This window comes from Stomoxys calcitrans, chromosome 2 (genome assembly GCF_963082655.1).
Source record: "Stomoxys calcitrans chromosome 2, idStoCalc2.1, whole genome shotgun sequence".
NCBI classification, from domain to species: domain Eukaryota; kingdom Metazoa; phylum Arthropoda; class Insecta; order Diptera; family Muscidae; genus Stomoxys; species Stomoxys calcitrans.
The window spans coordinates 226636894-226649908 of NC_081553.1; the positions used below are offsets into that span (position 1 = coordinate 226636894).

The following is a 13015-nucleotide window of genomic DNA, read 5'->3' on the forward strand; positions in this document are numbered from 1 at the left end:
ACAGCGAAGTAATTCCAGCGAAAAGGGGGTTTAACTGTGATCTCGTAATAAGGAAAAATAGAACTCCCAGATAAATATTTACAATGTTATAAAGAATCTTAGGACAATGACATAATGTGCAATAGCTTTTCCATTATAACTTCGTGGGAGTCGGTGCTTGATTATCGACCCGCCTTAATACACACACAAAATACAAACAATTTGTTAACTGCAATGCGAATGTGTGTCTTTAAAAAATGTCTAAACATAAATTGTAAAGAAGTTTAAAATATTTGTGTAAATATTTAGATAAGAAACATTTAGACATGCTTGGTTGTACGTAGACATCGTTTTAGATTGAATATTTGATCGATGCCATATCGTTTTTAAGAAAACACATTGTTATAGCTCGCAAATGCAATATCGTCTATACCTATTTCTAAATATTTTTGGTCATAAAACAACATTGTAATTTTTCACACTCGTCTAATTTCTCGTTAAATATTTGTTTAATGTAACGTTCGTGTAAAATATTGAAATGAAATGTCAGGAATGTGAGAAGTTTATGGGAAATAAAGTTGGCTTTTTTCTTATCTCATAGATTTTAGGAGAAGTAATATTTTATTGTTAAATATTAGCTTTTGACGTGTTACTTAGAGAATAGTTTCCATCCGGCTCCGAATGACGTCTTCAAATAAAAAATAATGCACCTCATAATGGGGGTTTTAATAGCCACTCGCAAATTTCATCCAAAATTTAAATATTTTTTTCTGCATTTTCTAAAAATAGTGATTCCTAAATTTTTTCGTCAACCTTTAATTTCCACAAAACTTTTTACCAACATCGAATTTCGAAGAAATATTCTATTAAAATAATTTTCTACGAATTTTTCAATGAAAATTAATTGTTGATGAAATCTTCTATAAAAACTATTTTTTTTTCCTTTTTGTTGTTGGATTTACGCCCAGCTTAGACCAATGGTGTTTTGTTTCTATTTCAATAGTCAACGTCGGATGCAACAGTGGTGAGACAGGGAGATGGTGGAGCATACCTGGCATCACCTTATCTGCCTTTCGACTCTCCGACATCGCCAGCCACGTCGGAGCTGCAACGGCTTGTGAGGAAAGCAAAACAGACAGGAAACGAGGTACTAATAGGGTGCGATGCGAACTCTCAACACATTTCGAGGGGTAGTACCAACACTAATAGGCGGGGCCAAGTCCTGGCTGATTTCTTGAATACTTAAGACCTAATAACACTTAATATTGGTAACACTGCTACCTTTGTTAATAGGATTAGGGAGGAGGTATTAGAAGTAACGATATGTTCGAAAATTCATTTAATGAGGTTCAGGACTTTAAGGGTCTCCATGGAACACTCTTTCTCTGACCACCGCTACATTAGGTTAAGGATACCACGGCCACGCCGAATCCGATAGGCTTCCGGAATAAGTTGAAAACCAACTCGACAAAATTCGGATGGTTACTCAGAAGAAGACTTGGGCAAGATAATTTAGATTGTCGAAGCCTAGAAGTTGAAAACCAACTGGACAAAATTCGGATCGCTACTCAGGAGAAGACTTGGGCAAGATAATCCTGTTACGACTGCACTGGTGGGGTCCTTCGAAGGTCGTTGTCCTCTTTGGGAAAGGAAAGGAAATCAGCCCAACAAAAACCCTGGATGCCGGGGAGATTCGCAAAGTGGGAGGTCCGCAGACTTTTTAACGGAGCACGTCGTAAAACAAAAAAAAGTTTCTTGCGATGTGTATTACACACGGCTCAAGGAATGCAATAGGATTACCAGAGCGGCAAAACGTGCCTCCTGGAAGCTTTTCTGTGAACAGGCCGATAGCGTTAATGACGCCGCCAAGAAAAAACCAAACTGAAACTTTAGTAGGCGAAATGGGAGTGAGAGCAGAGACAACGGAGGACATGTTGAGGCTTTTGATGAAAACCCATTTTCCGCAGGATACGACGGGACACACGGAGACACCGGAATCTTGGAATAATGACGTTGATCGAAGGTTCCTTAAGGAGCTTCAAATCATTTAAGTCATTCTGACCTGATGGAATATTTCCGGCGTTACTACAGAAAGAGGTAGACTATCTGGCGCCTCATCTGGCCAATATTCTCACAGCGTGCCTTGGACTTGCATATACTCCGAAAGCCTGGCAGGGGGCAAGGTAAGTTATGCGACACCAAAGGCCTGCAGACCCATAAGCCTTACGTCTATTCTACTCAAAACCATGGAACGTATTGTGATATAGAGTAGGACATCCAGCGAACTGCTCAAATACAAATAGTATGCAAATGTCAAGGGAAGTTCGGTGGAGACTGCCCTGCACGAGATTGTGCATAAAATAGAAGAATCCTTCGATGCCAAAACGTACATCCTGGCGGTATGCATTGACATTGAGGGCCCTTTTAACAATGTGCGGACCGACACACTGATCCAATCGTTAGACCAGTACCGGGTGGAGCCTGTCCTTAGAGACTGGATAAACCATTGGCTAAGGAATAAGTGGATAAATTGTGTGTCCTATGACATAAATATAGGGTGATTTTTTTGAGGTTAGGATTTTCATGCATTGGTATTTGACAGATCACGTGGGATTTCAGACATGGTGTCAAAGAGAAATATGCTCAGTATGCTTTGACATTTCATCATGAATAGACTTACTAACGAGCAACGCTTGCAAATCATTGAATTTTATTACCAAAATCAGTGTTCGGTTCGAAATGTGTTCATTCACCGTAACGTTGCGTCCAACAGCATCTTTGAAAAAATACGGTCCAATGATTCCACCAGCGTACAAACCACACCAAACAGTGCATTTTTCGGGATGCATGGGCAGTTCTTGAACGGCTTCTGGTTGCTCTTCACTCCAAATGCGGCAATTTTGCTTATTTACGTAGCCATTCAACCAGAAATGAGCCTCATCGCTGAACAAAATTTGTCAAAATTTGAACACATTTCGAACCGAACACTGATTTTGGTAATAAAATTCAATGATTTGCAAGCGTTGCTCGTTAGTAAGTCTATTCATGATGAAATGTCAAAGCATACTGAGCATCTTTCTCTTTGACACCATGTCTGAAATCCCACGTGATCTGTCAAATACTAATGCATGAAAATCCTAACCTCAAAAAAATCACCCTTTATAAGGGAGAAAGTGGCACAAGGCACGTCGCAGGGGGTTATTTTATCGCCACTCCTATGGGTGACCACCATAAATGACCTATTACAGATTCTGACTGAGGAGCGATTTGAACCCGTCTGCTACGCAGAAGGGTCGAAAGGGTCTTGCATATGGCATATAACTGGGCTATACCCAGAGGTCTCAATGTTAACTCAGAGAAGACTGAAATATGCCTGTTCACGAAGAAGACGAAGGTGGGCCAGTTAAACGCACCACGTTTCCACAGTAAGACGATTTCGATATCTGACAAGGTCAAATACTTAGGTGTGATCTTGGACAGGAAACTGAATTGGAAGTGTCTCATTCAGGAGCGTACTGAGAAGGCTCACAGATGTTGGGCACTATGAAGAGGGGCCGTAGGCTCGAAATGGGGCCTGAATCCGAGGATAGTCCACTGGCTCTACGGGAAGGTGACTAGACCAATACTAACTTACGCCTCAGAAGTTTGGTGGACTGCTATGGAAAAAAAGTGCAACGTAAGGACCATACAACAGGTTTAGAGAACATGTTATCTTGGCATAGGCGGAGCGATGAGGAACACGCCCACTATTGCACTAGAGAGTTTTCTAGATATCCGAGCCATTGACATACAGATTAAGTTTGAGGCAGCCACTGCGGCTATGAGACTCAAAGCGATGGGAGAATGGATTGAGGATGGAAGCAGTTCATACCATCGCGGTATAATCGAGGCGATGATAGGAAACCTGGAAGGAAGGGAAGTGGTTTCCGATTTTCATAAAAATCTAATTTCGACGAAATTCTTCAAAAAATCAAATGTCTTTGCAGTTAAAATTTTAATCGAGTTTTCTTCGAAAATCATATTTTGATCAAATTCCCCGGAAAAATCTAACTTCGAAATAGATTTCTAAGGAATTCAACTTTTGAAACATTTTCTATGAAAATATTTCGAGATATTTTACTATCCAATTTTGACGAAATTTTCTATAAAATTTTTATTTTTTATTTTTTTTTTTTTTAATAAAAAAATTGTTGATAAGATTTCTTTAAATTTCCTCAAATTATTTTACGAAAACAGTTTCAATGAAATTTTCTGAAATTTTCAGAGATGGTGTATGGACTTGTGGTGAAAATAGGGTTACTTCAATTTTGGATTTCCGAAGATGGAATCCCCCACCCCTATTTTTAAAAACGAAAGATCTCGGAGATAGTTGGAGTGATTCAATCGAAATTTTATTTGCATTCTTATAGAACATAAAAGTCAAAATTTTGTTTGCAGTACCTAAAATGTGGTACCCCAATTTGGGGTGGGTTGTCAGGGAGCCGCCCTATGCCCACTAAGCCCGTCAAATGTACATATAGACCAGTAATGACAATATGGGGCTCAAATGAAAGGTTTTAAAGAGTAGAAAACGAATTTGATGCCAATTGTGGGCCCAAGTGTAAGGGGAACATCCCTCAAATCGGGCATATTTACCGACCATGACTATATGGGACTCTAATGAAAGGTATTTGGAAGTAGAGTACGAATCTTATATTCACTTCCGGGACTAGGTGTCTGGGGGTCCACTCTACTTAATGGTTGCTTTTTATGAAAATCCAACATTGTTCCTGATAGAACCGATTGGAACTACGATATCCTTGGTAACATAACTTACATAGACTTCTATACGGATGTTTTCAAACTAAACGACCAAGTGGGCTTTGGGGTGTACTTAAAAGATCTAGAACTGGTCATATCGAAAAGGTTACCCGACCACTGCAATGTGTATTAAGCGGAGATCCTTGCAATTAAGGAAGTGATGGAATGGCTAAGATATAATGTCATTACGACGATTGGCATAAATATCTTCTCAGACAGCCTAATCTAGACTTGAAGAGGTCTACTGCTTTGTTGTCATTGGCTCAAACAGACGTCTCAGCCATTGGAAAACATGCTGACAGACAGAAGGTTGCCAGCGACGACTTTTGCAGAAGCTGTGAGGACATCGAAGAAAAAGAGACTATAGAACACCTTCTGTATGGTGTGTGTCCCACACTATCAGTCAGATGGAGTTCCACTTTAGGTTTTTATTTCTTTGAGAACCTGTCTGATTTAGCGGATGTAAACATTCGCACCCTTGTTTTGTGATCCTTCTTGAAGTGTCTCTAAAACTTTTCTCCAAATTTGCGGTTAGCCTATTTTAATCATTTCTATGATGATCAAGCTATTTGATAAAGACATTGATTGCTGGGAACGTCATTCGCATGGCATCATTAAATATTTTACGTCATTGGAAATTTTTGTGAATTTCTCTGATTGATGATGGCCAGAATATTAAATAGTTTATGGGTAAAAAGCAGAACAATTACCTTAAGCATTGATTCACTAAATCTTTTTTTGAGTCATTCCCAACTTTTGAGATTTTATGAAATATTTCTCAGAGGCATATTGGAAAAATTAAAACCACATACATTTAATTATGGGCTGTCTGATCATAATACGGTTCTCCAGGCGGAGATCCGGAAGATTACAGAATACTATGGGAAGATCCCGATTTTGAGAAGACCACGATTTTACTGAAAGGAAGCAAGCAGGCGGTTAGTAAAGCTTTTGGTATCATAACGGGACATATGGGACTACGAGCTCACTTATGCAACTTCGGTGCGGCAAGTGATAGCATGTATATGGCATGTGGGGAAGATGATGAGACGTTGGAGCATTTCCTATGTCACTACGCGGCTAACGGCAGCACAGAATTCTTAACATAAATTTGCTTTTTCGATGTTACTTTTTAGAGCGCACAAAAAGCCGATTACTGGCTTAGGTATATGTGGTATAGGGCGGATTACTATCCGCACCATCTATTCAACTTAATCTAACATATATTTAAGAAGGCAATGATGAAGACGGCCGAAGAGAAGATTTATGTAATCGAGACAGCAGACAGCATTCGTTAATATGAGAGTGCATTTGTTTGTACACCTAGAAAACAGAGAGATAGACCCATTGGAAGGATATGTTAAGACCTTGGAAGCTAATGGCCAAGGATTCTCCATTCACGAGAAACCTACAGAAGCCGCATGGGTAGAGATGAGTATCTACCGGGTAAATACCCAACGCTTGGATATTTATTGTGTAAATTCCCAATAAATGCCTTTTTGGGTATTTATAATTTTGCAGATATCTTGGTTATAAAAACATTTTCCAAAAAATTTTTGATGATTTTGCATTCTTTGTATATGACCTTCTGATCTCATGAAATCGAATTTTAGTTATTTAAAGCCGCTATATAGACCGACGATTTTCAACAAAACGGTGTAGAAAGGTACCAAAACGCACTGTTTCAAATTTCATCAAAATCTGATGAAAAATACTCCTTTTATGAGCTCAATACTCTATATCGGGAGATCGGTCTATATGGCAACTATATACAAATATGGCCCGCTCTGGACCACATTTGACAGAAATGGGTAGGTGTCTACCAGAACACACTGTGTCAAATTTCATCGAATTTGGGTAATAAATTGATCTTTTATACCCTATATCGGGAGATCGGGCGATCGGTCTATGGGGCAGCTATATCCAAATAAAATCCGATGTAAACCGCACTTCACAGAAATGGGAAGGGGTCTACCATAACTCCCTGTGCCAAATTTCATCGAAATAGGATAAAAAAAGGCTCCTCTAATAGGCTCATTACACTATATCAGGAGATCGGTCTATATGGCAGCTATATCCAAATATGGTCCGCTCTGGTCCACATTTGACAGAAATGGTGTCTACACATTTGATAGAAATGTGTAGGTGTCTACTAGAACAGATTTTGTAAAATTTTATCGAATTCGGGTAATAAATGGATCTTTTATGGCCTCAAAACCCTATATCGGGAGATCGGCTGGTCGGTCTTTAGGGCAGCTATATCCAAATAAAGTCGGATCTGATCACTTTACATAAATGGAAAGGTGGTCTACCAGAACTCACTGTGCCGAATTTTATCGAAATCGGATGAAAAATGACCATTTTATTGCCTTAAGACTGTACGAATGGAGATCGATAGCGGCTATATATAGCTAAAATCCGATTTTATGAGATCAGAAGGTCAGGTTTATATACAAAGAAAACGAAATCATCAAAAATTGTTTGGAAAATGTTATTCTACCCAAGATATCTGCAAAATTATAAATACCCAGCTTTTGGATATAAATGGGTAAATAGACGGGTATTTACCCAATTTACCGGGTAAATACCTTTTGGGTATTTACCCATCATCCATCTCTATGCATACCCAATGTGGTGTAAACATTTTTGATCATTACAAATTATATTCATTTAACAAAATTAGAATTAAATAACTTTTTAATGCATTGAAAAGATGTTGTTTTTAAATAAATAAAGTTCGAGGCCTAAAAAAATAAAACATCCTTATAGTCATAATAAATAATTTTTATTAATACAAAATAGTTTCAATTTCTAACACTAAATTAAATAAAAAATAAGCGTTATAATTAAATAAATAATTTTATATACATAAAAAAGCTTCAACATAGGAATTAAAATGCATTTTTATTAATATTGAATAAATTAAAAAATATATGTTCTGCAATAAAAACAAGGAACCCAGAAAATTAACTAGTTTTTAATATAGAAAACATCAAACTACTGCCATATACTGAAAACATTTCCAAAAATACACTAAAAATGTTTTCAAGACTTTTTTTCCTTTTTTGGTTGGTTTTGCAGGATGGGTTCTTTCATGATTTTGACTACATGTGCCAAAGTTCTTTAAGGTTTTTTGGGTGTGGATTTCTGTTCTGACTACCAACTTTCATGGTATCACTCAAGATATAATAAGTTACAGGTAGTGGCAGTTGCCCAACAACAAAATGTTGAGTGCACTATCTGTCAAAATCAGTGATTAGTGCAACTCTGATTTTGTGTTTGTTACTAGTTGGCGCCATTTTTCGTTGTTTGTGTGTGTTATGGTTCTTAACTATAACACGCACACACAACCAAAACTCGTTAACAGATAGAAAAAATTGCACTCAGCTGTTTACAGTACACTACCTGGTAATTATGTCATGGGTATCACTTACATAATCGAATCCGCAATCTTTCGATTTGACTTTTTGAGCACCAATAGAGCGCAAGTTTTATTCTTATTTTAAAAAAATAAATGAAGCTTATGAACTTTTGTTATGACCTCCAATTTAATTCGCTTTAAAAGGAATTTTTCAAAGAATTGCGATCCGTAATGGAAGGTATTAATGTTCCTACATGCAAATTTCATACATTTTTACTGTTTGATTTTCACTATTTTCTTGTTTGTTTGTTTTTTTTTTTTGCAAAACTATATATTTTTAAAAGTTAGTCTTTGGCTCGAAATAAATAATAAAAGAAAAATTCAATAAATAAGCTTAAATTATGTCAACAATTTTTGTTTGTGCATTTAACCAAGCTCGATCGAAACGAAGCTCTGATGAAACCATGCGTCATTCTCATGTGGTGGCATTACACAACCTCTCTCTCTTTCTGGCTCAGAAAGCAGCAATATGAAGAGAAAGAGAGAGAGAGAGAGAAAACAAATGTGCCGATGCTTTGTTCCACTCATGCATTTATGGAGCAATATTGTGCAAAATGTATTTGGCTGTAGCTTGGATGCTTGGACTTAAGACAGATGACGGTGGGTGGGTGCATGGTAGGCGGAGCATGATTTCAATTCTCAAACTAAAAATCATCCAAGGAGGACAGGACAAAAACAAACGTAAGAAAGACAAGAACAAAACGTAAAAGAAAACAATCATAAGTAAAGGCATTTGTTGTAATACTGACAAATTATCAAATGAATTCTAATTGCAATACGAGTATACTTTTGTATGAGAATGTATAAGTGAGAGGAAAATGTGGATTTATAAAATTGAAAAGAAAAAGGAAGACTACTGAAAACTAACGGCTATGATATGAAGTTGGTGCATACTAACTTTTTCATATCCGTTTCCTACGAGTAGAGAAGGAGGAGTACTTAGAAATTTCCATTCCAAATCTGATGGTGTTGGTGATGATTGCTGGTTGGAGTGGTGTACTACCAAAGAAATGCGAAACGCCTTTTTCTCTGCGTGCGTTATATTTTCTTACGCATATTTAAATGTTAATTCGGAAATTTTCTTTACATCACCCCACACATGCAGAGCCTTAATTTCGGATATATCAAAATATGTCTCATAAGTGGTAATCCGATTCGGTGCATTCTCATAGATTTTGTATACATCGATTACACCATCTTGGAATGCAAACTCTAATTCGAATACCGAACCTAAAACAGAGTAATTGAGAATTGTATTATTATTGTTATATGAAGCTACACTAAAGTCATTCGCAGCATCTCTGATGAACACACCATCTAAATCATCATAGTCCTGCTCCATGTGATCCATCCAACTGCCATTGTCCTTGTAGTTTTCCACGATCACCTGTTCGTCCAGTATCCATTTGAAGTGATATGTGATAAATTCGGGATTATTGCAAATCTCATTGACAAAATTAATGGAGAATCTGCAATGAAAGCAAAACAAAGAGAGAGAGAGAGTGAGAGAGAGTTTTAGAATTTATGTTAAAGAACAACATACATAATAGGAAGAGATAAAGAAAACTTCTCATTATCTTAAAGTTAAGGAATCACACTGGGTGAAAAATCTTTTAACGATTTTGTTACGATTAAAAATAAACGACAACTTATTAAACAAGTAAGAGCGTGCTAAGTTCGGCCGGGCCGAATCTTATATACCCTCCACCATGGATCGCATTTGTCGAGTTCTATGCGCAGTATCTCTTTTTAGGCAAACAAAGAATATTGAATAAGAACTGTTATGCCATTGGAGCTATATCAAGTTATAGTTCGATTCGGATCATAAATGAATGCTGAACATTGTAGAAGTCATTGTGGAATATATCAGTTCATTCGGATGAGAATTGCACCTTGTAGGGGCTCAAGAAGCAAAATCGGGAGATCGGTTTATATGGGAGCTGTATCAAGCTATTGATCGATTCAGACCATATTAGAAACTTATGTTAAAGGTTATGAGAGAAGCTGTTGTACAAAATTTCTTCCAAATCGGATGAGAATTGCGCCCTCTAGAGGCTCAAGAATTCAAGATCCCAGATCGGTTTATATGGCAGCTATATCAGCTTATGTACCGATTTGCGCCATACTTAGCACTGTTATTGTAAGTCATAACAAAACACCTCATGCGAAATTTCAGCGAAATCAGATGAGAATTGCGCGCTCTATTGGCTCAAGAAGTCAAGATCCAAGATCGGTATATCACACTAAACACAGTTGTTGGAAGTGATACAAAAACACTATGTGCAAAATTTAAGTCAAATCGGACGAGAATTACGCCCTCTCATGAATTTTGCATAAATACTTTTTATTAGGTCGGTTGGGATTGTAAATGGGCCAAATCTGTCCATGTTTTGATATAGCTGCCATATAAACCGATCTTGCAACTTGACTTCTTGAACATCTAGAGGGCGCAATTCTTATCCGATTTGGCTGAAAATTTGCACGTGATGTTTTGGTATAACTTTCAATACCTGTCCTAAGTATGGTTCAAATCGGTTCACAACCTGATAAGCTGCCATGTGAACCGATCTTGGATCTTGACTTCCTGAGCCAATAGAGGGCGCAATTCTCAACTAATTTGGCTGAAATTTTGCGTGAAGTTTTTTGTTATGACTTCTAACAACTGCGCTAAGTATGGTTCAATTCGGTCGATAACCTGATATAGCTGCCCTACCCCATAACCTTCCCATAACCTTCAACATACATGTTCAATATGGTTTTAATCGATCTATAGCCTGATACAGCTCCCATATAAATCGATCTCCCGATTATGCTTCTTGAGCCTCTACAAGGCGCAATTCTTATCCGAATGGACTGAAATATTACCTAATGTCTTCACTATGGTCTTCAACATTCAATTCACTTATGGTCCGAATAGGACTACAAATTGATATGTCTCCAATAGCATAACAATTTTTATCCATTATTCCTTCTTTGCTAAAAAGAGATACCGCGCAAAGAACTCGACAAATACGATCCATGGTGGAGGGTATGTCTGATTCGGCCCGGCCCAACTTGTCCAAATATCTAATATTTTCTTTTCCATGAAGGCAACTGTGGCATAATGCACAACTATGGGATTTCGGCAGTCTTAGCTTCCAATATGTGTGTCTTTCTTTCTTTATACCCTCCACCATAGGATGGGGGTGTACTAATTTCGTCATTCTGTTTGTAACTCATCGAAATATTTCTCTGCGACCCCATAAAGTATATTTATTTTTGATCGTCATGTAATTTTAAGTCGATCTAGCCATGTCCGTCCGTCCATCCGTCTGTGTTGGTTTAAATTTTGCATGAGGTGTTTTATTATGACTTCCAACAACTGTGCCAAATGTGCTTTTAATTGGTCCATAACCTGATATAGCTGCCATATAAACCGATCTGGGATTTTGACTTCTCGATCATCTAAAGGTCGCAATTATTATCCGATTTGGATGCAATTTTGTACAACGACTTCTCTCATGAACTTCAACATACGTGTCAATTATGATCTGAATCGATCTATAGCCTGATACAACTTCCAAATAAACCAATCTCCCTATTTAACTTCTTGAGCCCCTTAAGGGCGCAATTTTTATTCGAATTTATCCTGAAATTTTACACAACGACTTCTCTATGGTCTCCAACATTCAGTTCAGTTATTATACGAATTGGACGATAAATTGATAATATAGCTTCAATATCATAGCAATTCTTTCCTTTTATCATATGTTTGCCTAAAAAGAGATACCGGGAAAAGAACTCAACAAATGCGATCCATGGTGGAGGGTATATAAGATTCGGTCCGGCCGAACTCAGTACGCTTTTACTTATTTTGCAGTTAATTGTTTTTTTCTTAATTTTTTTTGGCAGAGCTGATTGCTTTAAGAAAAAAAAAATATAATTAAAGACACCTATAAGCTTGACATTTGCTATCAAATTTTGAGAGAAATTAAATTCTCTGAAGAGAGAAGTTAAAAGTTAAAAATAAAAATTAAAACAAGTCTCACGCTTAAACAAAACCAACCTTATATGTAGATATGTATGATTTTAAGCATAATTCATGTGGCTCTTTCTATAGCCTTAAATTACCTGTTGACACCTCTGTGGTGTTTTCAATTTGTCATCAAAGACATTTGTATGACTATTAAATAACGACAAATACTTTAAAACATATTTCTTTGGAAATATTTTCATTAAGATCAAATAGCGGTTTCATATTCATACGGCTAAAATTGAAATGGGATAGCTTCTGTTATCAAATAGCATTAAAATTCCTCAACCCATCCTCATTGAACAGCTGGATTTTGTTGTTGGACAATTGAATTTTCTGCCCTCTATATGTGCTAACGATAGCATTGATATCATTTGTCAAGACTCTCCTAATCTATATGGACATGATTGTGTTAATAAGCTGTATTTAAGCAAGTTTCGTGACAGATTTTTTTTGTTTGGCGCCTTTGCCAACAAACAAACACTGTTGTCAACCCATTAGACTTCATTTCACCCGCAGCCAGTTTTGATTAAAATTTTAAATATGTGGCTCGTGGTGTCTTGAGCTAAAAATATATTCGTGACGTACTTTTTTTCAAGCCGGAATTCTTATCAAAGAAGCTCGTCGAAAAAAGCTCAAAAGCAGCACGGAGAAATTGGACCATCTATTATGAGACGGCCTTTATCTAAATAAATTTGGTATGAACCAGAAATTTGATGACTAACGTTGAAGATATTCATATAAATACATGCTGGCGGTCGCATACACGTGTTCGTATATTTTAGGCGACAGATAAACCATTC

General features: G+C 37.1%; 1 protein-coding gene across 4 annotated transcripts in view; it reads right to left on the bottom strand.

The window, feature by feature from the left end:
• Window positions 1-13015, bottom strand: part of LOC106081010 (uncharacterized) — a 32965-nt gene that overhangs the window by 4875 nt on the left and 15075 nt on the right. The window contains exons 2-4 of one of the 4 annotated variants that reach the window (XM_059364038.1): window positions 9515-9669; window positions 9099-9430; window positions 7681-8844 (exon numbers count right to left, since the gene is read on the bottom strand). In XM_059364038.1, the coding sequence (XP_059220021.1) occupies window positions 9249-9430; window positions 9515-9669 (337 nt within the window). In that variant the 3' untranslated portion in view covers window positions 7681-8844; window positions 9099-9248. Of the gene's footprint in view, window positions 1-7678; window positions 8845-9095; window positions 9670-13015 lie in introns of those variants that run through there. The other 3 variants (XM_059364036.1, XM_059364037.1, XM_013242681.2) reach the window with 3 other exon arrangements.